Source organism: Podarcis vaucheri (genome assembly GCF_965113315.1).
Source record: "Podarcis vaucheri genome assembly, chromosome: 2".
NCBI classification, from domain to species: Eukaryota; Metazoa; Chordata; class Lepidosauria; order Squamata; family Lacertidae; genus Podarcis; species Podarcis vaucheri.
Genome location: NC_138760.1, coordinates 128,985,017 through 129,010,447, shown reverse-complemented (window position 1 = coordinate 129,010,447; position 25,431 = coordinate 128,985,017). Strand labels below are relative to the sequence as shown.

At 45.5% G+C, this 25,431-nt stretch overlaps 2 protein-coding genes across 6 annotated transcripts in view; one reads left to right on the top strand and one right to left on the bottom strand.

Annotated features, from left to right (window-relative positions):
* LOC309527293 (uncharacterized protein) overlaps positions 1-25,431 on the bottom strand; it is a 54,349-nt gene that overhangs the window by 18,473 nt on the left and 10,445 nt on the right. For 2 of the 5 annotated variants that reach the window (XM_082214002.1, XM_082214001.1), the window contains exons 3-4: positions 9,691-9,871; positions 8,205-8,349 (exon numbers count right to left, since the gene is read on the bottom strand). In XM_082214002.1, the coding sequence (XP_082070128.1) occupies positions 8,205-8,349; positions 9,691-9,789 (244 nt within the window). In that variant the 5' untranslated portion in view covers positions 9,790-9,871. Of the gene's footprint in view, positions 1-1,388; positions 1,772-8,204; positions 8,350-9,690; positions 9,872-10,766; positions 10,783-12,768; positions 12,850-25,431 lie in introns of those variants that run through there. The other 3 variants (XM_082214000.1, XM_082214003.1, XM_082214005.1) reach the window with 3 other exon arrangements.
* LOC309527397 (uncharacterized protein) lies at positions 21,394-24,588 on the top strand. Its single transcript, XM_082214237.1, has 2 exons — positions 21,394-21,531; positions 23,169-24,588. The coding sequence occupies exons 1-2, from the start codon at positions 21,468-21,470 to the stop codon at positions 24,434-24,436; spliced, it is 1,332 nt and encodes a 443-aa protein (XP_082070363.1). The 5' UTR covers positions 21,394-21,467; the 3' UTR covers positions 24,437-24,588.

The following is a 25,431-nucleotide window of genomic DNA, read 5'->3' as shown; positions in this document are numbered from 1 at the left end:
CCTCTGGCTGCCGGTGCTCTTCCATTGTTCAGATTCCGTTCTTGGAACGAGGTAAAAGTTCGCAAATGGGGACACTATTTCCGGTTTTGTGGAGTTCGTAAACCAAATCGTTCGTAAACAGGACTGTTCTTAAACCAAGGTACCACTATATTCTTTCATTTTCGTTTCGTATAACAGACCAAGCTTTCTTTATTGCTTTTGTGTAATAACTTCTTGTGGACAAAGGTAAAGGACCCCTGGATGATTAATCCAGCCAAATTAGACTATGGGGTGTGGCACTTATCTTACTTTTCAGACTTGAGGGAGCCGGTGTTTGTCCGCAGAAAGCTTTCCTGGTCATGTGGCCAGCAGGACCAAACCGCTTCTGGCACAGCAGGACACTGTGACGAGTTCCAGAGCACATGGAAATGCTATTTACCTTCCCACCATAGCGGTACCTATTTATGTGCTTGCACTGGTATGCTTTCAAACTGCTAGGTTGGCAGGAGCTGGCACAAAGCAACAGGAGCTCACCCCGTTGTGTGGATTTGAACCGCCGACCTTGCGATCAGCCAGCCCAAGGTTGAATCTGCATATATATAAAAGACACCCTGAAAATGCTTTTTTTTAAAGAAGTTTTTTTAAAATATGGAATTTGCCATTAGCTCACCAGCGCCATCTTGTGTCCCATTTGTATAATGCACTTAAAACATTGTATTTGCTGCTGTATAGCTGAGTCCCAAGAGGCTTTGGTGGTTTAGACCACAGCGCCTTTGCTTTTTTACTTTTACTTCTTGTGGGCATGGGGTTGAGGGCAAACACATAAACCGACGCACGTCATAACTCTAGCAAAATATCCAATGTGTGTATGAATACACGTGAGTGCTGGACATGCATGTTCAGACATATACTTGCAACTCTTTAATGGATGTGATTTAAAAACAATCATTTCCCTCTTAAATGTTTTATACAAAAATCCACAGAAAAGCAAAGTTTAACAGAATGTCTACTGCTTAGTTCATTCATTTATGCTTTTATCATTAAAAATTTGAGCCTGAATTTAAAGAAAAAATTAGAAATTGACAAAGCTGTTTACATATGTGAGACGCAGGGTCAGCCATTATCTGTACAGGAATTGTGGAGCCACCACTGAGAAGTCCCTGTTGTGTCTGCTTACTAGTCCAGTTGTATTTATTGACGGGCACTGAAAAAGCCTACCATCTGGGTTGCAAGATCCAGGCAGGCAGGATTATATGGGCATACACCCTACCAATCTGATTGGGTTTCCCCTGCCACTCTGGGCAGTTTCCAATATATATAAAAGCATTAAAAACCAGTATTATTATTATTATTATATTCGTATACAGAGCTGCCTTTAAATGTCTTTTAAAGGTTGTATAGTTACTTACTTCTTTGGCTCCAAGGTTGCATAAATCCAGTGTGGTCTGAGATAAAAAGGAATTCAGAAATGTGGAGCAGAATGAACCTTTCCCTACTAGGAAAAATAGCAGTGATAAAAATGAATGTATTGCCAAAAATGCTCTTTCTTTTTCAGATAGTCCCACTGATCCTTCAAGTACTTCGAAGACCAGAATAAACAACTGCAGTGATGGCAGGCATCCTTGTCTAGTTCCTTTTTGTATCTTGCATTCATCTGTTATCACCTGATTTGCAATTAACTCGGCATTTTGTTCTGAATTTATTGCTTGTATTTCTTTAAAAAATTTAGGTCCACAATTAATTCTTCCGGGGGGGGGGGGACACCTATGGGGTTCATCTGGGCAGACGCTGCTGCTGCCCCGGTCTCTGAGCTGCCCCACCACCACCACCACCAAGAGAGGGCAGTGTTCGCACTGGCGCCAGTGGCGTAGCGTGGGGGTGCAGGGGGGGCCAGCCGCACCGGGCGCAACATCTGGGGGGGGCGCGCTCGCACTTTCAGCTCTCTGCCCCTACCTGGCTCACTCACTCTCTCTCACTGCAGTGCTGGCTGTGCGAATCCGATCCGAGCCGCTGGGTCGCCGCCCACTGTGGAGAGGGTGGGTGCCAGGCGTGCGGTGCGGAGAGAGAACGAGGGACTATCTGGGGGAGGGACAGTGCAGCGGCTGCCCAGCGCAGCGCTGAGCGCGGGAGAGAAGCACACCAGACCAGACCAGGCAGCAGCAAGAAGCAGCTGGCAGCGGCGGCAGGTTAGGGGGCGCAAATTACTTGCCTTGCCCCGGGTGCTGACAACCCACGCTACGCCACTGACTGGCGCATCCCTTTTACGAAGAATGGAGTAGACCCACAGAGACCAAAGGGATTCTGGGCAGGAAGCCAAGTGGTGAGTCTTGCCAAAGTAGACCGTTTAAGACAACAGGAATCCTGTAAAAAGGAGGGTCCCTCTCCCCACCTGTCGGGACTTAGGGTCCTACCCGTTGGACTCAGAAATAAGCGAATGTGCTGGGACTTGGAGGAATCCCTAAAAGGGAGTCTGAGAGTTGGGTATTACTTTTACTTCAAAGTGTGGCATGCCATTCCTACTCCTGCTCGTTCAACTGAATGAGCTGTGGACAACCTGCCCAAAATTTGTCTCACTCTGCTAGGACCATAGCAGTCAACTTTTCCCTTTTCTTGCGAGGAATCCTATTCGGAATAAGGGAATTTCCCTTTAAAAAAGGGAAACGTTGACAGCTATGGCTAGGACTTGTCCTAGCTGCTGTCTAGCAAATGCATTAGGTCCAAGACGAAGGTTGGATGCTGGGTCTCTCAGACAGATGTGCTCTCAGGAAGATCAGGAACAGATTCTCCTACCTGTTCTCCCCTTTGGCTTTAATCCTGGGCTGGGACCATATCCTGGGGAAGAATCCTGAGCTGTGGGGATCCTCATTCCCTGTCTTTCTGGTCAAGTAGAGCTAGAACAGCCTGCAACTCACATGACAGATACTGACCAGGTTCTTTGTTGCCTCATAAACACTCTGCAGATAATGTCACAGTTCGCCATGGCAACAATGTGAAATATCACCTGGGACCACTCAAGTGACCCTGAACCAGGCTGAGCTCTTGCATTTACTAAGAAGGGGCTCAGAAATAAGCCTAAGTATTCTCCAAAATATTAGGAAATGTCCGTGGCATATTTTTGAGCCTATCTGAACCCAATTAGAATTTCATGAACTTCCTCCATCCTCAATATCAGAGGTGAAGAACTGTGTTGCCATTATCCTCTTTCACCATCTCTGTTTCTCATCTTTACGTTACAGTGGCACCTCGGGTTACATACGCTTCAGGTTATAGACGCTTCAGGTTACAGACTCCGCTAACTCAGAAATAGTACCTCGGATTAAGAACTTTGCTTCAGGATGAGAACAGAAATCGTGCTCCGACCCCATTAGCTAAAGTGGTGCTTCAGGTTAAGAACAGTTTCAGGTTAAGAACAGACCTCCGGAATGAATTAAGTACTTAACCCGAGGTACCAGTGTATTTTTTATTTGTTTCTCATTAGCTTCTAGTCTGTTGGTGGCACCAACTGTGACTCATAACCTTTCATTCTCACTGCGAGAAGCCAAGTTACAGGGAACCAGGCAGAGGGCCTTCTCGGTAGTGGCACCCGCCCTGTGGAACGCCCTCCCACCAGATGTCAAAGAGAAAAATAACTACCAAACTTTTAGAAGGCATCTGAAGGCAGCCCTGTTTAGGGAAGCTTTTAATGTATAATAGGTTATCGTATTTTAGTGTTTTGTTGGAAGCCGCCCAGAGTGGCTGGGGAAACCCAGCCAGAAGGGCGGGGTATAAATAATAAATTATTATAATTATAATTATAATTATAATTATTCATTAACAAAGCAGGAACAGGCAACTTCTGGTTTTTGTGACTATCTATGCCTAAGAGTACGCAAAAGCCTTTGACTGCTTGGACCACAGCAAAGTATGGGCGGTTCTTAAAGAAATGGGAGTGCCTGACCACCTTATCTGTCTCCTGAGAAATCTCTATGTGGGACAAGAAGCTACAGTTAGAACTGGGTATGGAACAACTGATTGGTTCAAAATTGGGAAAGGAGTATGACAAGGCTGTATATTGTCCCCCTGCTTATTCAACTTATATGCAGAATTCATCATGCGAAAGGCTGGGCTGGATGAATCCCAAGCCGGAATTAAGATTGCCGGAAGAAATATCAACAGCCTCAGATATGCAGATGACACAACTTTGATGGCAGAAAGTGAGGAGGAATTAAAGAACCTCTTAATGAGAGTCAAAGAGGAGAGCGCAAAATATAGAATCTTTTATACAGTGGTACCTCTGGTTGCGAACGGGAGCCGTTCCGGAGGCCTGTTCGCAACATGAGCAGAACGCAACCCGCAGCAGCATGTCTGCGCATGTGTGGATTGCGATTCGCCGCTTCTGTTCATGCATGTGACGTCATTTTGCGCTTCTGCTCATGCGCGAGCAACAAAACCCAGAAGTAACCCTTTCCGGTACTTGTGGGTCGCTGCGGGACGCAACCTGAAAAAACGTATCATGAAGCAAAAGTAACACGAGGTATGACTGTATTGGCAAAGGATTTTCCCCAATTTATGGGGGGGGGGGAACCATACCCAACAAACTGGGCAGAATTAAACCCATTTCAGCAGGCTGCTCTGGAGTGAGATGGTGCTGGAGGAAAATGTTTCTGTTTCATCATGGCTGTTAAGATAAATCACACTGCCCCCACACGGGCCTTGGACTTGTCTGTTCATTCCTAACAGCAAGGGCTGGAAGACTGGGCTCTGTCTCCTGCTTGCTTGCTTACCCCAAGGCCACCTCAGCTCCTGGCACCTAGCACCCCCTAGCCAGCCCCAGAGGCACCATTCGCCTGCAGAGCTTGTACCCATGGCTGCTGTAATGAACAGCCATGCGAGCCTTGGGGAGGTAGACGTGAGAGGGCATGAGAGGACAGAGGGAAGGAAAGAGGGACAGAGGCAGGTGTTGCCCATAGCACCCCTGACCTTCATTCAAGGCACCCCAGGGTGCCACGCCACACTGGTTGAAAACCACTGCTCCATGCAATTAAAAGGTTTCTCCCCTGTGAGTTATCTGGTGCAAAGTAAGGTGAATATTCTGAATGAAGCTCTTTCCACACTCCTTGCATTTAAACGGTTTCTCCCCGGTGTGGATTCTCTGATGATTAATAAGGTGGTTGTGCTGTCTGAAGCTCTTTCCACACTCCCTGCACTGGAACGGTTTCTCTCCTGTGTGGGTTCTTTCATGTGAAGTAAGGCTACTTCTGTCGGTGAAGCTCTTTCCACATTCCATGCACTGAAATGGCTTTTTACCAGTATGGGTTCTTCGATGTATGGTAAGACTACTGCTGTGCCTGAAACGCTTCCCACATTCCTTGCATTTAAATGGCGTTTCCCCTGTGTGGGTTCTTTGATGTTCAGTAAGGCTACTACTGAAACTGAAGCTCTTCCCGCACTCTGTGCATGGAAATGGCTTCTCACCTGTATGTGTTCTCTGATGACGAATAAGGTGAGAATGCCGTATAAAGGTCTTCCCACACTCGGTGCATTTAAATGGTTTCTCTCCTGTATGAATTCTGTGATGCCTATTCAAATACGATTCATATCTAAATGTTTTCCCACAGTCTGGACATGTTTTCTTGTTTTTGTCTTTTGGATCTTCTTGTAGTATCAGGAGTTCTTGGACGCTGATACCCTGAAAAATCAAGGATTTCTTCCTCCCATTCTTTGACTTGTTTCCTTCATGTGTTTCGGGTTCCTTTTGTGTTTCGAACTTATTTTTTCCTGCTTCATGCATAATTGTTTCTGAAGACACCACAGATGAGTCCCTGTAATTCCCATCGTTCTGCCAATCATCTGGTGGGGGGGGGAGGCAGAGAAAGAATTTCATGTGTGAATTTCAAGGGATAAAAAATGGCAGAGAAAGGCGTGTTCTTAGATCTTCTGCCAATGCATAGGGCAGGGCTTGTAGATCTAGCAGGATCCACCTGGCATTTGTGAACAGGCATGGTGGAAGCCAAGCCATATTTCTAAATATGGGGAATATCTCAACATGTGGAAGGGAAACCGCAAGCTGGAAGACATCTTTATAAGAAGAGTCCCACAGGATCAAGCCAAAAACCTATCTAGTAGAGTAGTGGTGGCCAAACTTGGCCCTCCAGCTGTTTTTGGACTACAGCTCCCATCATCCCTAGTTAACAGGACCAGTGGCCAGAGATGATGGGAATTGTAGTCCCAAAACAGCTGGAGGGCCAAGTTTGACCACTACCGTAGTATAGCTAACAGTCTTCTTCTGCTGTTGTTGTCCTGATTCAAGAGGTATTAAGCACATGGTCACCATAACAAGTAGCCTTTAGGAGCTTTCTCATCCATGAATTTGTCTGATCCCCCTCTAAGTCCCACTGGGTCTATCTGCCCTGGATGATATTACACAGGAATGGAAAAATCCTCCCCCCAAAATGCCCCGTAAGACATCTAAGATACCTATGGATACCACCACTTCTTTGGGATCATGAATGAACGGAGCTTCTCCTTCTTCCCAACAGGAACTGAGGTCCAATTCTGCAAAGGAGACAGAAGAGACTAGTTACTTTGGAACTCAAACTATTCAGCCAATCCAAACTGAGCCATTGCTTATGACCTCAAGCCGAAAAAAGAGGGATAATTTTGATATTATAATTCCTGCGCCACAGATAGGACAGGGCTGTATGGTCACAGCAGGATCAGTCTGGCACTTGTGGAAATGTGATCACTGGATCTGAAGCTCAGTGTGATCTACCTTTTCGAAATGATACTGGAGAATTTAACAAACCCCAATGCTTTTATCACACAATTTTATCACACAATATTTTTTAAAAATCACCCTTCCTTCTCCTCCAAAAGTGATTCAGTGGTATATCCCCCCCAAAATTACACTTTTCAGTGTTGTGAGAATGGATTTGCAATTGATTCATGGTGGCAGCAGTTGGAAAAAGATATCTCTAATATCACAGCTCTGAAACTGAAATAATGGTACACTGCACATTAATGCTCCCATTGTAAACATGTCCCCCCCTCTGAAGAATGTATTTTTCATTTCTTCAGAGACAACATTCAAATGAGCATTGTGGGATTGCAAGCCTCATTATAATTTCCAGTTTATGACTGTGTTATAATTCATATATTGAAAGGAGTGGGGCAGGTTGATTGAAATATGTTTTTGCACCGGTTATGCAACGGATAAATTGGGAAGGAGTTTTTTTTATATCCCACCTTTTCCAGACCTAAAAAATACAACTCATTAAAAGGGTTTGACAGGGTTTTCCAAATTAGTATGCCCTGTAACATACGACAATGTATTTAGGGGTGATGTAGTGAGAGCCAGTGTGGTGTAGTGGTTAAGAGCGGTGGTCTCGTAATCTGGTGAACCGGGTTTGCTTCCCCGCTCCTCCACATGCAACTGCTGTGTGACCTTGGGTCGGTCACATTTCTCTGAAGTCTCTCAGCCCCACTCACCTCACAGAGTGTTTGTTGTGGGGGAGGAAGGGAAAGGAGAATGTTAGCCGCTTTGAGACTCCTTCGGGTAGTGATAAAGCAGGATATCAAATCCAAACTCTTCCTCATCTTGATCTTAAATTTGTTGGCGTTGAAAGGCGCCGAAATAAGACGTTAAGTGTAGACATTTTAAGTGTTGGCATCCAATGATCCAAAAACCCTCTAAGGCTACAGGAAGTTGCATGTCAGACTCTTTGTCTTTTGAGGCCCAGCACTGACCACTCAAACTAGGAGTGGATCTCCAGGATATGGGGCAGAGAAATGTCTTCTTTCCTATCAGTTGCTCCCTGATCCTTTACCCTTCTAGTACATGGGTAGGCAAACTAAGGCCCGGGGGCCAGATCCAGCCCAATCGCCTTCTAAATCCAGCCCGCGGATGGTCCGGGAATCTGCGTGTTTTTACATGAGTAGAATGTGTCCTTTTATTTAAAATGCACCTCTGGGTTATTTGTGGGGCATAGGAATTCATTCTTTTTATTTTTCCAAAATATAGTCCGGCCCCCCACAAGGTCTGAGGGAGAGTGGACCGGCCCCCTGCTAAAAAATGTTTGCTGACCCCTGATGTAGCACCTTCTGCATATAAATCAAGGGCCTCCCCAAACATCCAGAGCACACGGTCCAGACCCCCATCTCCATAACAGCCTCCCAAATGTGCCCAAATAAAGATTTCAAACCTTCCAGCACCTAGCAGTCATGGAAATAAAACACATGGTGTTTACCTAGAGAGGCCACCATCTCATAATTCTCCTCCATGATTTCCCTGTGCAGAGCTCTTTGGCCCGGATCCAGCAGAGCCCACTCCTCCTCCGTGAAAAACACAGCCACCTCCTCAAAGGTCAAGAGGGCCTGGAAGCTCGACAAGCCCTGGAAAGAGAGAGAATAAAATATGGTTTCTTCAACATCTTGGGTGTGTGTGTGTGTGGAGTGGGGATCCTGGAAATTATAGGCCAGTTAGCTTAACCAATATTCTGGGGAAGCTAGTGGGAGACATCCCAGCATGTCTTGTGCAATGTTCAGCCTTGTCTTAACAAGCATGTCAACAATTCAGTTGACATAGACTTTCTTTTTTAAAAATAAAAAATAAATTTTTTTTATTGAGTTTTACAAATAATTTCCGAAAATCATATCCCATACTTTTTTATTTTATACAATGTTTTTGGACTTCCATCCACCGCATCTGAAGATTTTTCAGTCTTTATCACTTAATCTACATTTCTTAATTTCTCTATTACTTTTAATTGTCCTTAACCAATAACTCTCTTCATAATCTTCCCTGCAACATTTCGCATAATCCTCCTTACAAAACTTCTTGCAGTCCTACTAGCGTAATCTGTTTTTTACAATTGCTTTTCAAATAGTTCAAATATTTACTCCAGTCCTCTGAGAATCTCTGGTCCCGTGACATAGCAGACTTTCAAACGGGTTTTGACGAACCAGCTCACTAACAATTACTGAGACATTGTGTTCTTGTTTTGTATTTTTATGTTGTGAGCTGTGCCCTGTGATCGTCGGATGATGGGTGCTAAAAGGTAAAGGGACCCCTAACCATTAGGTCCAGTCGCGGACGACTCTGGGGTTGCAGCGCTCATAGAATCATAGAATCATAGAGTTGGAAGAGACCACAAGCGCCATCGAGTCCAACCCCCTGCCAAGCAGGAAACACCATCAGAGCACTCCTGACATATGGTTGTCAAGCCTCTGCTTAAAGACCGCCAAAGCAGGAGACTCCACCACACTCCTTGGCAGCAAATTCCACTGTCAAACAGCTCTTACTGTCAGGAAGTTCTTCCTAAGGTTTAGGTGGAATCTTCTTTCTTGTAGTTTGGAGCCATTGCTCCGTGTCCGCTTCTCTGGAGCAGCAGAAAACAACCTTTCTCCCTCCTCTATGTGACATCCTTTTATATATTTGAACATGGCTATCATATCACCCCTTAACCTCCTCTTCTCCAGGCTAAACATGCCCAGCTCCCTTAGCCGTTCCTCATAAGGCATCGTTTCCAGGCCTTTGACCATTTGGGTTGCCCTCCTCTGGACACATTCCAGTTTGTCAGTGTCCTTCTTGAACTGTGGTGCCCAGTTCATCTGTGGTGCACAGTTCATCTCGCTTTATTGGCCAAGGGAGCCGGCGTACAGCTTCCGGGTCATGTGACAGGGGGAAGCATCTGCACTGCCTGCTTTGCGTATTCCCAATTATCTTTCCCTTACCTGAGATGGCTGCTTGGAAGCTGTTTCTACTCCTCCCCAAAGAAAAGAGGGTTCGGGTGGTGCCTCTGAAGCCATTGTGCTGGATGGAGGGAGAGACATAAAGTGGGCCACCTATGGGACTCTCACAGCAGCTGCCACGATGCACAGGTGCACTTCAAAAGAGGGAGAAGCTATCCAGTACCTGGGGGAGAGATGGACCAAGGGAGGGTCATCCTTTACAGTGGTACCTGGTTACAGATAGGTAGCCGTGTTGGTCTGCCATAGTCAAAATAAAAAATTCCTTCCAGTAGCACCTTAAAGACCAACTAAGTTAGTTAGACCAACTAAGAACTAACTTAGTTGGTCTTTAAGGTGCTACTGGAAGGATTTTTTTATTTTGACAGTGGTACCTGGGTTACAGACGCTTCAGGTTACAGACTCCGCTAACCCAGAAATAGTACCTTGGGTTAAGAACTTTGCCCCATTAGCTAAAGTGGTGCTTCAGGTTAAGAACAGTTTCAGGTTAAGAACGGACCTCCGGAACGAATTAAGTTCTTAACCCAAGGTACCACTGTATATAAATTTGGGTTTCATTGCTTTAAAAACTATAAAGCTGCTGAAGACAACTGTCGCTTTGCACCTGTGGGGGAATCCTTTTGGCTCCTAATGATGATGATGATGATACTAATACTAATAATAATTTTCTTTATACCCTGCCCATTTGACTGGTTTTCTCCAGTCATTCTGAGCAGCTTACAGAATATATAAAACATAATAAAGCATCAAACATTAAAAACGTCCTGATACAAGGCTGCCTTCAGATGTCTTCTAAAAGTTGTATAGTTCTTTATCTCCTTGACATCTGAAGGGAGGGCGTTCCACAGGGAGGGTGCCACCACCGAGAAGGCCCTGTGCCTGGTTCCCTGTAACTTCACTTCTCGCAGGGAGGGAACCAGCAAAAGACCCTTGGAGCAGGACCTCAGTGTCTGGGGTTGAGCGATGCGGGTGGAGACGCTCTTTCAGATATACTGGGCCGAGGCTGTTTAGGGCTTTAAAGCTCAGCACCAACACTTTGTGAATTGTGCTCAGAAACTTACTGGGAGCCAATATACATCCTTTAAGACCAGTGTTATATGGTCTCGGCGGCCGCTCCCAGTCACCAGTTCAGCTGCCGCATTCTGGATTAGTTGTAGTTTCTGAGTCACCTTCAAAAGTAGCCCCACGTAGAGCACATTGCAGTAGTCCAAGCGGGAAGGCCTGATCTGTATCAGGATTTGCCAAAATCTCTTAAGAGACTCCCAATCAACTGTAGGAAGGATGAGAAAAAGTGATACATTCAGGCGACAGCTTTCTTCTCTCTCTCCCACACATTTAGGAAAGGTTTTAATGTTTGATGCATTATTGTATTTTAATATTTTGTTGGAAGCCACCCAGAGTGGCTGGGGAAGCCCAGCCAGATGGGCGGGGTATAAATTTATTATTATTATTATTATTATTATTATTATTATTATTATTATTATTATTACAGGCGGAGGAAGGAGAGAAAGGAAGCAGAATGGAAATAATGAAGCCAGCAGAGAAAGGTTTCAGAAAGCTCAGTCTAGCTGCAGTTTCAAAGAGGGAGCAAGGGGGACGCAAAGGCTTTCCCCCACATTTGAGAGTCTCTCCCTGGGCCCCCATCCTCCACCTTTCAGCAGAGAGAAGGTCCAGGGTGCTTTAACTGAGTTTCTTTAGCTGAAATTCCTGCACTGCAATAATAATGGGTTGGAGCAGATGACCTTTGGGGTCCCCTTCCAATTTTGCAATGCTACGAAATCCAAAAGGTGTTTCGCCCTTGTTAAGGAAAAATATAGGTGCAAGGCTGCTCAGTCACCCAGCTCATCGGGCAGAGCCCGCGGGTCCCTGCAGAATAAAGGAGTCCAGCCACCAACCGGAGCAAATAGCTGTAGACCAAAGTTTACTGCGCAAGAGGTTCAAAGAATAATTTTGAATCCTGAAGATGGGGCGACAAGGACTTTTAAAACTTCCCCACCATATCCCAGAATACAGCATTATTGATACAGCATTGCTACATCACTGACATGTAACAAAAGGGGGGGGGGTAGGCAGGGGTTAGGGACGCGGGTGGCGCTGTGGGTTAAACCACAGAGCCTAGGACTTGCCAATCAGAAGGTCGGCGGTTCGAATCCCCGCGACGGGGTGAGCTGCCGTTGCTTGGTCCCAGCTCCTGCCAACCTAGCAGTTTGAAAGCACGTCAAAGTGCAAGTAGATAAACAGATACCGCTCTGGCGGGAAGGTAAACAGCGTTTCCGTGCGCTGCTCTGGCTCGCCAGAAGCGGCTTAGTCATGCTGGCCACATGACCCGGAAGCTGTACGCCGGCTCCCTCGGCCAGTGAAGCGAGATGAGCGCTGAAACCCCAGAGTCGTCCGCGACTGGACCTAATGGTCAGGGGTCCCTTTACCTTTACCCAGACAGGGGTTACATTAATTTAACCTTGGCAAACATGTCCAGACAAGTCCTTGGTACAAGATTAGCATAAGCAGACATGTCAGGACAAGACCCAGGTATAAGATGAGCAAAGGCAAACACCTCTGAAGTCCCACCACCCAAAGTACAATAGAACTTCCTTTGCATGTCTGGACCCCTTGGCAAGTCTGGTGATGGGATTAGGCTTTCCTTGGCCAACAACCAGCTCAGCGATTGTCACCTCTGGGCACTTCCTGGGGGTAGGATGTGTGCTTGGGGAGGTGGCAGAGAAAAAGAGTTGTTTTTTCCCCAAGGGCAAAAATAGTGTTGAAATGGCGGAAACTGGCAAAGGAGTTGATTTTATAGGATGGTTAAAGCTAGGTAACTTCCCTGAGCTGTCAAGTCGAAAGGATACATTTATGCATAATATTGGAAATATTTAACAACTTTAAAGATGTGCCCCCCCCCTGTAATTCCCATAACAGTCCTCCAGCTCTGGAGCCCGAAAGCAGCATGTAGCCATTGGGCCCCCCTCCCCACACAATGTGCACCCTTGCCCGCTAGGAAAGCATCCTTTCCCCCCCTCCTCTGCAAAAAAATCAACATTTCCTCCATCACCCCAATTATTGCACCTTTTTCCTCCTCTGCAGCCTCCTCCTTAAGCAAACCTGTTTCTCCTCTCAGGCTGTGAGCGGGGTGCCTCTCCCCCCCCCATACTCTCTTCCCTCCCCCCCTCCTTTTGATGGGCAACTTCCTGCCTCTCTAAGAACCAGAGCTCAGTTCCTTCGCCCAGGAAGAGAACTGAGTAGCAGGAACACCTCCCCTGGTGCAAGCCTTAAGATTTCCCACCGCTGCTTAGTAATGACTTGTCAGGCTTGGAAAAGTTGGACCACCGTTTTGCTGAGTTAAAGTAGAATCATAGAATCCTAGAGTTGGAAGAGACCACAAGGGCCATCGAGTCCAACCCCCTGCCAAGCAGGAAACACCATCAGAGCACTCCTGACATATGGTTGTCAAGCCTCTGCTTAAAGACCTCCAAAGTAGGAGACTCCACCACACTCCTTGGCAGCAAATTCCACTGTCAAACAGCTCTTACTGTCAGGAAGTTCTTCCTAATGTTTAGGTGGAATCTTCTTTCTTGTAGTTTGGATCCATTGCTCCGTGTCCGCTTCTCTGGAGCAGCAGAAAACAACCTTTCTCCCTCCTCGATGTGACATCCTTTTATATATTTGAACATGGCTATCATATCACCCCTTAACCTCCTCTTCTCCAGGCTAAACATGCCCAGCTCCCTTAGCCGTTCCTCATAAGGCATCGTTTCCAGGCCTTTGACCATTTTGGTTGCCTTCCTCTGGACACGTTCCAGTTTGTCAGTGTCCTTCTTGAATTGTGGTGCCCAGAACTGGACACAGTACTCCAGGTGAGGTCTGACCAGAGCAGAATACAGGGGCACTATTATTTCCCTTGATCTAGATGCTATACTCCTATACTCCTATTGACTCCTAAATCGTTTTGATTGGATTTTTGCACAAGTGTGCAATTCACTTGCTGTTTCGAATTTATCTTCGTTAGCGGGTCGTGCAAAGCGTCCCTATTTTCCAGGGACGGTCCCGGATTTACACAAGCTGCCCCAGTTTCTTGACTTTATAGAATCAGAGAATCGTAGAGTCGGAAGGGACCCGAGGGTCATCTAGTCCAACCCCCTGCGATGATGATGATGATAATAATAATAATAATAATAATAATAATAATAATAATAATAATAGATTTTATTTATACCCCACCCTCCCCGGCCAGAGCCGGGCTCAGGGCGGCTAACACCAGTAAAATTACAATAGAAACATAATGGGGGGCAATTTAAAATACAGGTTAAAATGCAATTTAAAAAGCAGCCTCATTTTAAAAGTAGCCCATAAATCAAAATTGTAAGGGGAGGGAACAGTGGCGTAGCGTGGGGGGTGCAGGGGGTGCCGGCCGCACCGGGCGCAACATCTGGGGGTTAGGGTTAGGGGGTGCAAATCCATGGGTTAGGGGCGCAAATTACTTGCCTTGCCCCGGGTGCTGACAACCCACGCTACGCCACTGGGAGGGAAGACATAAGGGTCCCACTGAGTTCAAACCAAAGGCCAGGCGGAACAGCTCTGTCTTGCAGGCCCTGCAGAAAGATGCAGGACCACGCAGCTGTCCGGTGTGGGGATCGAACCTGCACCCTTGACATCCCTTTTTTCATAGTGGCTGGGGAAACCAAGCTGGATGGTGTTCTTGAAGCTACCAGCATGAGTCTGACCAAACTGCGGGAAGCAGTGGAAGACAGGAGTGCCTGGCGTGCTCTGGTCCAGGGGGTCACGAAGAGTCGGACACGACTAAACGACTAAACAACAACAACAACAATAATAATAATAATGTATGAAGTTACATTGAAAGACCTACATTGGCTCCCTGTACGTTTCTGAGCACAATTCAAAGTGTTGGTGCTGACCTTTAAAGCCCTAAACGGCCTCGACCCAGTATACCTGAAGGAGCGTCTCCACCCCCATCATTCTGCCCGGACACTGAGGTCCAGCGTTGAGGGCCTTCTGGTGGTTCCCTCACTGCAAGAAGCTAAGTTACTGGGAACCAGGCAGAGGGCCTTCTCGGTGGTGGCACCTGCCCTGTGGAACGCCCTCCCACCAGATGTCAAAGAGAAGAACAACTACCAGACTTTTAGAAGACATCCGAAGGCAGCCCTGTTTAGGGAAGCTTTTAATGTTTGACGTATTAATTTTTTTTTGGAAGCCGCCCAGAGTGGCTGGGGAAGCCCAGCCAGATGGGCAGGGTATAAATAATTTATTTTTATTTTTATTAAGACACCCCCCAAGCGAAGGAGATAAGTAACTCTACAACTTCAGAAGACATCTGAAGGGAAGTTTTTTTAAATGTTTCATGTTTTATTATATTTTTATCCAAGGTGACTGGGGCAGCCCAGGCAAATGGGAAGGGTATAAATAATAAAATTATGACTATGATGGAATAGGGCGTCCCTATTTTCTTTGATGAAATGTTGCAGGGTCTTCCGATTAATGCTTTTTATAGGATATTGGACACGGTGGGAGTTTATGGCTGCCAAGTATTGGCCTGAAAGGAAGCGCAGCCGGCGTCAGGGAACTGCTGGAGGATGGAGCTTGCAAGTGTTAGAATGCAAAACGTATAAAGGTGTATAACTTGCTGTTGAAATGGAATACTCAGGATGAAACGGTCAAATCTGCTATGATTAAATGGGCACAAGACGTTGGACATAATATTATGTTCGCTGACTGGGAACAGTTGTGGACCACTGGTATGAAATTTACGGCATGCAATGCCTTAAGGGAGAATATTATGAAAATGATATATAGGTGGTACATGACCCCAGTCAAGCTTGCAAAAATCTATCATTTGCCCGATAACAAATGTTGGAAATGTAAAGAAACTGAAGGTACATTCTTTCACCTTTGGTGGACGTGCCCAAAGATTAAGGCTTTCTGGGAAATGATATACAATGAACTGAAAAATGTATTTAAATATACCTTCCTGAAGAAACCAGAGGCCTTTCTCCTGGGCATGGTCGGCCAATTGGTGCCAAAGAAGGACAGAACTTTTTTTATGTACGCAACAACGGCAGCAAGAATACTTATTGCAAAGTACTGGAAGACACAAGATCTACCCACCTTGGAAGAATGGCAGATGAAGGTGATAGACTACATGGGACTGGCAGAAAGGACTGGCAGAATCCGAAACCAGGGAAGAGAGACGGCGGAAGAAGATTGGAAGAAATTTAAGGACTATCTTGGGAAATATTATAAAATTAGTGAATGTTAGATTGATGTTGGACTGAGTAAGTGGTTACCAGCTGTAATGATTAAGATAATTGGGGGGGAAAGAAGAAAGAAAGGTGTAAAATTAAGTGAAAATTAAGGGTGAGGATTTGCTGAATGAATAATTTGAATTGGAATACAAAAAGGGGAGGTATGAGGAGGTCCGAGAAATAAGTTAAAAGAATGAAATTATATGCGTTTTTAATTTTTGTATTTTTGTTTTTTGTCTTTTTTTGTATAAACTTTGAAAAGTTAATAAATATATTTTAAAAAAATAAAATAGAATGCAAAACGTGGACAGGTTCAGGCGCGCAAGAAGGTGGGGGAAAGGGGAGCCCGGATGGCTCAGTTAAGAGCGCGGCGCTGATAAAGCCAAGGTTGCAGGTTCGATCCCTTGTAGGGGGGCAGCGGCATATTACTGCGTAGCAGCGGGTTGGACTAGATGACCCTGGGGTCCCTTCCAGCTCGACAGATTCTATGAAAGCGCAGGGAGCGCGCGGAAGTTGCATTGCAGTAGTAGGCAAGGGGGGGCGCGCGCAAGGGTTGCAGAGAGAGAGAGGGAGGGGGGAACTCGGTCCTCCGCCGGACAAATGACCGGGCCGGGCTTTGTTTCCCAGGGAAGCAGGAAGTTGCAATCCGAAGGCAGTTGGGGGCGTTGGAGAAGCGGAGGGAAACGCTCCTGCGGAGGCGAGAGGAGGCGACGAGGTGAGGCTTTTGTGGGGTAGGGAGAGGAAAGACGGGGGAGGGAGCCCAAGGAGGATTTGCACGAGGGGGAATGGAGGGGAAACGCGCCTCCCACGCGGAGCACTTTCCCCCGGGGAAATGCACGGGGTGGGGTCGTGGATGATCCGCGCTGTGCACTTGCATCGTGCGGCCCAGGGTGCTGCAGGATCGCCAATGCATGCAAAGGACCCCCCCCCCTTTTAAAAGCAACCCCCCCCCCAGCTCGGAAAAGAAAGGCGCAGCCTTCTGATGGGAGGAGGGAACATGCAGCCCGGACAGGAGAAACTCGCAATGGGGGAAACAGCCTTGCTGGGGGGGCTGGGGGGGTGTTAGAATTGCTGGTGAGGGTGGGGGAGTTGCACGAGACTTTTGCGCCCCCGGAGCTTTGAATGTCCGAGGTCATCAGAAAGCCTGGTGGGTTTAAATGGGGGGGGGGGGGAGCCGCCGCCGCGCTGAGGTCTTGGCTTCTAGGGTGGTTTCAAAGAGCAATGCAAGACCCCCTTTTAAAACCTCTCTCTCCCCCCCCCCAGCTCTGAAAAAAACGGGGGAAGGGGGAATATGCAGCCCAGAGAGAGGGAGGAACCCGCTATGGGGGAAGCAGCCTCGCTGGGGTGGATTAACATAAATCAAATATCCTTTAAAATAAAAAAATTCCTTCCAGTAGCACCTTAAAGACCAACTAAGTTAGTTCTAGGTATGAGCTTTCGTGTGCATGCACACTTCTTCAGATACACAGTGTATCTGAAGAAGTGTGCATGCACACGAAAGCTCATACCAAGAACTAACTTAGTTGGTCTTTAAGGTGCTACTGGAAGGAATTTTTTTATTTTGACTATGGCAGACCAACACGGCTACCTATCTGTAACAAATATCCTTTATTAGGCATAGCAAACCACACATTATCAAACAGGCACCGTGTGCAATTTGTGCAAAATACGAGCTCGGCTCGTCCCAGTGAGATCTTTAACTCCAGAGAAAACCAATTTGCATAAACAATACAGCACAACACTACCACTATATATACTATATATTTCTTAATGCACCAACTTGAACAAGTTAGTATTTCCAAGCAGCGAGCTCAGGTAAGGGAAGGAGGATTGGGGTCGGCAGAGCCGGCGGTCTTGACTGCTTTCTCCTTCAGTCTTGACTACTGAATATTATTTTTTTTCTCCTTGGTCTTTGCTGACCTAGTTATAGGGCCTAGTAGTGATTTGGTGGAAGGCTGGTATCACCTCCCCTTGGAGCTGGGAGGATGGAGCAGGAAACCCCAAAAAATCCTGCTGGGTTGACCACGTTTCAGCTTAAAAATACGCAAAATGATGAAGGATCATTTCCGACAGATTTTCAAACTTCTCTCCATCCCTTTCTGTTTTAGCCACCCTGAACAATTGTGTAGCCCCAGCTCATGTGTTCTCGTTGCTCACCCTGAACTCTAAGTCATTCTTCATCCGTTTTAAAAGCACAGATTCCGAATATTTATCCCTCAAAAGAACAGATATGCTCCTCTAAATCCTTGCTGTCTTCAGCAATTCTTTTTCGCAATGTTCCCAGTATATTGTTGTTGTTGTTGTTTAGTCGTGTCCGACTCTTCGTGACCCCCTGGACCAGAGCAGGCCAGGCACTCCTGTCTTCCCCAGCATATTGGTTAAGCTCATTAGCCTGTAATTTCTCATATATATATATATATATATATATATATATATATGCGCAGTGGTACCTCGGGTTAAGTACTTAATTCGTTCTGGGGGTCCGTTCTTAACCTGAAACTGTTCTTAACCTGAGGTACCACTTTAGCTAATGGGGCCTCCTGCTGCTGCCGCATGATTTCTGTTCTCATCCTGAAGCAAAGTTCTTAACCCGAGGTACTATTTCTGGGTTAACAGAGTCTGCAACCTGAAGCTTATGTAACCTGAAGCGTATGTAACCCGAGGTACCACTATATATAAATTTATTTATTTGTTTTTTCAGATTAAAATTTTACAATCAGATATACAACATAGAAACAAGATTCCAAAGAATCTCCTGGGCTTCCCTCCTCCCCTTTGTGGGGCCTATTGTTAGTCCTTTCCTCCTGCATATTTTATAATAATCCAAATATTTTTCCTCTCCATTGTGTCCAAAATTCACCATGAAACTACAAGTGTTTTTTCCAATCCTACTAACAGATTTTAACTGTTTACAATGGTTTTTAAGATAAGTTATAAATTTCCCCCATTCCTTGTTAACATTTTGGTCTTCCTGATTTCTGAGTCTTCCGGTCATTTTAGCCATTTTGGCATAATCCATCAATTTGATCTGCCAACCTTCTCTGGTAGGGACTTTATCTTCTTTCCAGCACTCCTGGTATGCCCCGCGGAGGACCTTAAGGTCCACAAATGACAGCATTTTGGAGGTCCCAGGTCGCAAGGTGGTTAGATTGGTTGCAACTAGGGCCAGGGCCTTTTCAGTACTGGCCCCGACTTGGTGGAACACTCCGTCACAAGAGACTAGGGCCCTGCGGGACTTGACATCTTTCCGCAGGGCCTGCAAGACAGAGCTGTTCCGCCTGGCCTTTGGTTTGGACTCAGTCTGACCCTTATGTTGTCCTCCCCTTATGGTCTTGATCTATGGGCTACTTTTAAAATAAACTTTGTATACAGTGGTACCTCGGGTTACATACGCTTCAGGTTACAGATGCTTCAGGTTACAGACTCCGCTAACCCAGAAATATTACTTCGGGTTAAGAACTTTGCTTCAGGATGAGAACAGAAATCGTGCTCCGACCCCATTAGCTAAAGTGGTGCTTCAGGTTAAGAACAGTTTCAGGTTAAGAACAGACCTCCGGAACGAATTAAGTTCTTAACCCGAGGTACCACTGTATAAATTATGTATACATGCTGAACATTATATTATAATAAGCCTCGTGATGTAATATGATAATGTTTACTGATGTAACATAAGAGCATTAATAAATAAATAAATAAATAAAACTCAAAAAGAAAAATCAAGAGCAGGTGATGTCAGGTACTCCCAAGTCCCAGCTAAGGAACCTCTCCTGGCTCTCCAGCCAGTGAGTATCAGTCTGCATTTTCTCATCAGTGGGGATGACATGCAGAGAGAGAATTTTATCATTGGAGCTGCCTTTTAGTCCATAAGCCCTAATGCAACTTCCTGGTGCAGTTTATGAGCCGTGCTGGGAGCGGCTGGGTCCTAGCTACAAGTCCTGGACTCCGAATCACTGTCAAGGCTCATGGCATGTCTAATAGGGGACAGAAACTCTGGAAGAACAACAACAACATTGTTTTTTTTATATAAAATATTTATTAAAGGTTTTAAACAATACATCACCAAACACCAAAAGACACCATCACCAACATAGAGAAAAAAAAGAAAAAAAGAGTAAACACAAAACAAATAACATACAGCATAATTAGATTTCAATAAACCAAATTTCCATAACCTTCCTTTCGGACTTCCTCACATCTCCCTTTCCTGCGTTCCCATTTATAAAGTTATATTCAGCAGTGCTTCGCCTTCTTTCAAATCTTATTTTGTACTTTTCAAATATTATGTCTCCAATTTTAAACTTTATTATCAAATATTTAGCTATTTAAATTTGACATAATATTAAACAAAATTTCAACCTTGTTCTTATAGTTTGCTTATTTTCGTACCTCTTTCCGCTAAGTTACTAATGCCAGATTATTTTCTATCCTGCATCATCTTAACATTCATACAATTTACAATGCTTTTGCAAGTAGTCCTTAAACTTTTTCCAGTCCTCTTCCACTGTCTCTTCTCCCAGGTCCCGGATTCTGCCAGTCATTTCTGCCAATTCCATGTATTCTATCAGTTGCGTCTGCCATTCTTCCAGCGTGGGCAAATCTTGTGTCTTCCAGTACTTTGCGATGAGTATTCTTGCTGCTGTTGTCGCATACATAAAAAAAGTTCGGTCCTTCTTTAGCACCATTTGACCGACAATGCCCAAAAGGAAGGCCTCTGGTTTCCTAAGGAAGGTATATTTAAATACCTTTTTTAGCTCATTATAGATCATTTCCCAGAAAGCCTTAACCTTTGGGCACGTCCACCAAAGGTGAAAGAATGTTCCTTCATTTTATTTACATTTCCAACACTTATTGTCTGGCAAATGGTATATTTTTGCAAGCTTGACTGGGGTCATGTACCACCTATATATCATTCTCATAATATTTTCTTTCAAGGCATTACATGCCGTGAATTTGACACCGGTGGTCCACAATCGTTCCCAGTCAGCAAACGTAATATTATAGCCAATGTCTTGCGCCCATTTTATCATAGCTGATTTAACCGTTTCATCCTGTGTGTTCCATTTTAACAGCAAGTTATACATTTTTGTAAGTACCTTAGTTTTAGGTTCTAACAGTTCTGTTTCTAATTTCGATTTTTCCACCCGGAAGCCTGTTTTTTTATCCAAACTAAAAGCCTCCCTGATCTGAGCATAGTGTAACCAATCTCGCACTTTGTCTTTTAATTTCTCAAAACTCTGCAATCTCCAGAACAACAACAACATTGTTGTCTTCCGTTGGAAAAGGAAGATTCTCTTTTCAAATTCACACATGTTCAGGTTCATAATTTGCATCACTTAATCCAAATGAGGTCCTTTTTTTGAGGGGGGGGGAGCATTCTGCCTAGCACGATTTTTGTTCTACCTGTGCCTTCATTTCTCAATCCCTCTTCATATACAGATTAAGAAGATCCCTGGATATTTTGTTCCCAGAAAGATCTAGCCTTGGAAAGAAATTCTCCCAGTGGACTTGATGTCTTTGTTGGAAGGAAAAGAACCAGTTTGCCAAGTCTCTAAGGAAGGAGAGAGAATGGCAGGTACAGATTTTTAAAAACCCATAATGGGAAAGGTTCTAGTGGGAATAACACAAACCTGCAAACCTGGGTTGCATTGACCTTGGGCCAACCCTGCCTTAATGGCATAGCTGTCACCGTTTCCCTTTTTTAAAGGGAAATTCCCTTATTCCAAATAGGATTCCTTGCAAGAAAAGTTGACAGCTATGCTTGGTGGTGGTGGTGGAGAACCCAGAGATCAGTGTTAGAACTGTTAGCTTTTTCGCACATTAGTTGGGGTGCAGAGGGCGTGCTGGGGAGACCACACATTCAAGAAACGCAAAAGTAACTTTTGCATGGTTTAATAACGAAAACAAAAAACTCATTTTACATTAAATTACATTATATTAATAAGTGTAACCCATCCACCAGGGTACTGAGAGAGCTTCATGCTGTTCTTAATATACTGTACCCAAGAGCTTAATTAACATAACCTAACAGCACCTGCTATACTGCTTCACAGCTGTAAAACTAGGTCATGTTATTTGCTCCTGCCCTTAAAGATATACAGTGGTACCTCGGGTTAAGTACTTAATTCTTTCCGGAGGTCCATTCTTAACCTGAAACTGTTCTTAATCTGAAGCACCACTTTAGCTAATGGGGCCTCCTGCTGCTGCCGCGCTGCCGGAGCACAATTTCTGTTCTCATCCTGAAGCAAAGTTCTTAACCCGAGGTACTATTTCTGGGTTAGCGGAGTATGTAATCTGAAGCGTATGTAACCTGAAGGGTATGTAACCCGAGGTACCACTGTACACATCTTGTGAAACAATAATGAAACCTAAAATTTAAAGAAACCATTCAACAGGAACACAGTCTTTGGATGTAGAAATCCGAAGGTTCAGTCCTGTCCTTGCAATCAACTGAGTCCCAGTCTGAAACTCTGCAGAGCAGTGGTTTTCAATCAGTGTGCTGTGGCACCCTGGGGTGCCTTGAAGGATGCTCAGGGGCTCCCCAGGTAACATTGGCCCCTGTCCCTCTTTCCTTCCCTGCCTCCTCGGATGCCCTCTTGCGTCTCTGTGTCCCAAAGGCTTGCACAGCTGTTTGTGGCAGCAGCCCTGGCTACCAGCTCGCCAGGTAAATGGTCCTCTGGGGCTGGCCAGGGGGTGCTTCCCAGGCCCCTGTGGGGCAGTGTGAGGAGGCAGTGCAAGGAAGTGGGGCAGCTCAGAGACTTGGCCAGGCAACAGCAGCTGCCCAGAGGTCTCCCAAGGAGAGGAGAGAGGAGAGGAGGCTGAGGGAACACTCCACAAGGGATGGTGTTCAAAAAAGGGTGAGGGGCTGCCAGCTCTGCAGACAAGGGGTGGCATAACTGGGCTCCTGAGCCCCACAGGGGTGCTGCAGAATGATTGCAGTTGGTTGAGGGAGCCATGGGCCCAAAAAAGGTTGGAAACCTCTGCTGCAGAGGGATCTGAAGGCAAGGGAACAGACATATCTGTGCCTGCTGAGGTCAAGTGGGATATTGGCCAGGATGGAGTTTATATTGTCCTCCTGGAGGGCTGCATATTCAGAAAGTAAACCCAGCTTTTGGTGTCTGCAAACAACATTAAATAATGCACCCATATACACAAAGTTTGTTTTCTGCTGGAAATTCAAAAAAGTTTCCTTTTTCTCAACCCCCACCCCAGATGATGGGAATTCTATGCTATCGTCAGAAACTCCTGCAGCTGAAGAAGGAAAACAGATGGTTGCAGATGAAAGTGAACTTCAGAAGCACGGAGAAGAGAAATCCTCACCTTCTATGGAGGTTAATGCCCGTGACCCCCAAATCCTGCAGGAAGATGGACAAGGAAACAGCCAGAAAATATGCCCTGTGTGTGGCAAGATATTTAGATACGAGTCAAAGTTAAATAGGCATTGCAGAAGCCACACGGGGGAGAAGCCATTTAAGTGCACTGAGTGTGGAAAGAGCTTGAGCTCCAGCTGCAGCCTTCTTAAACATCTAAGAAGCCACACCGGGCTGAAACCGTTTAAATGCATGGAGTGTGGAAAGAGTTTCCGTGAGAGCAGTACCCTCCTTACACATACGAGAACGCACACTGGGGAGAAACCATTTAAATGCACGGAATGTGGGAAAACCTTCAGTAGGAACACGCAACTTACTTTGCATCAGAGAACCCACACAAGGGAGAAGCCATTTAAGTGCTTTGAGTGTGGACGGACCTTCAATCAGCTCATCAATCTGACTTCACATAGCATTATCCACACAGAGGAGAAGCTATTTAAATGCATGGAATGTGGGAAGTGCTTTGGCGACAGCAGCGGCCTTACGCAACATCAGAGAACCCACACGGGGGAGAAACCATTTAAATGTACAGAGTGTGGAAAGGGTTTCAAGCAGCCCAACCACCTTACTATACATTACAGAACGCACACTGGGGAGAAGCCATTCAAATGCATGGAATGCGGGAAGAACTTCAGCCAGCTGGTTAACCTTACTTCCCATCAGAGAATACACACCGGGGAGAAACCCTTTAAATGCATGGAATGCGGGAAGAGCTTCACTGATAGTAGTGGCCTTGCTCAACATCAGAGAACCCACACAGGGGAGAAACCCTTTAAATGCACGGAGTGCGGAAAGAGCTTCCAACAGCCCAGCCGCCTTACTCTACATTATAGAATCCACACCGGGGAGAAGCCATTTAAATGCCTGGACTGTGGGAAGAGCTTCAGGCAGCTCGTTAACCTTGCTTCCCATCGCAGGACCCACACAGGGGAGAAACCCTTTGAGTGCAGGGAGTGTGGGAAGAGGTTTTGTAACAGCAGCAACCTCATTTCTCATAGCAGAACACACACTGGGGAGAAACCGTTTAAATGTGCAGAATGTGGGAGGAGCTTCGCAAAGAAGAAAAGCCTTACTTTACACCACAAAAAACACACAGAAGGAACCATTTAGATGTGTTGGATGTGGGAAAAAGCTTCTGTAAGCTCAGCTTACTTTGCATCACGGGACACAGCTTTCTGGGGGGAAAGCTTTTACATGCAGAGAATGTGAAAGGTTTAGTGTGAACAGTTGCCTTCCTTTAAATTGAAGAAGACACACAGAGGATATTGGCAGGGGGTTGAACTCGCTGGCCCTTGTGGTCTCTTCCAACTCTATGATTCTATGAACACATAAAGAAGTGTCTTGGTGGATCAGGCCCATAGTCTATTTAGTCCAGCGTCTGATTTTCACAACCAGTAAACACATTTGAATGTAGAGTGAAGAAAGAGTTTAGTGTTAGCAATGTCCTTCCTTTACATCAAAGAATGCCCAGTGTGGAGTTTTCTTGAGGGTACAGGCCTTACTGTAGAAAGTACTCCTCTTTCTCTTCCTCAAAGGACCCACAAAGAGAAGTGTATGAAATGGGGAAAGCACTTCAGGGACAGGAGTTACCTTCCACGAAAGAATGCACCCAGCAGGAATCCCAACAAATTAATTGAACCTCAAAAGAGCATCAGTGACACAGCACTCTTGTTTCACATGGAAGAAGCTACCCCAAGGAACACCGTAAGAATGAAAGGAAGTTAGAAAGAGGTCATTCGACACCTGAAAATCTAAGCACACTTTCATTTCCTACAATCAATTAGATGCTGGACCAGCAGTTCTGTAAACAGTAACATTTGAGAGAAACGAACGGCAATGTAATACATGCAAAAGTATTATGAACAGTAGAAAATAGAATGTTTGACCATTTTGTCACTAGCGTTCCTATGTCAATTATAGGTGTAGTGGAATAGCGAACTGTGATCACAATTGATTGCAAAAGAACTGCTTGATAAGTTCTTATCAGGGTCAGCCCCAGTCATCCTGCAACTTAAGGAAAAGGTGGTGGTCCCTCCCCGTTCCCTGGTGAGAACTCAACAGGACTGACTTTAATCTTTCTTCTGCACTAGAGAGGTAATAGCATC

Excerpts from the sequence above, each read along its gene's own strand:
- LOC309527397 (XM_082214237.1), top strand. The coding sequence starts at position 21,468 with ATGTCTTTGTTGGAAGGAAAAGAACCAGTTTGCCAAGTCTCTAAGGAA. Across the intron at positions 21,532-23,168 it reads GGAAGGAGAGAGAATGGCAG|ATGATGGGAATTCTATGCTA; the intron begins GTACAGATTTTT and ends CCCCCACCCCAG.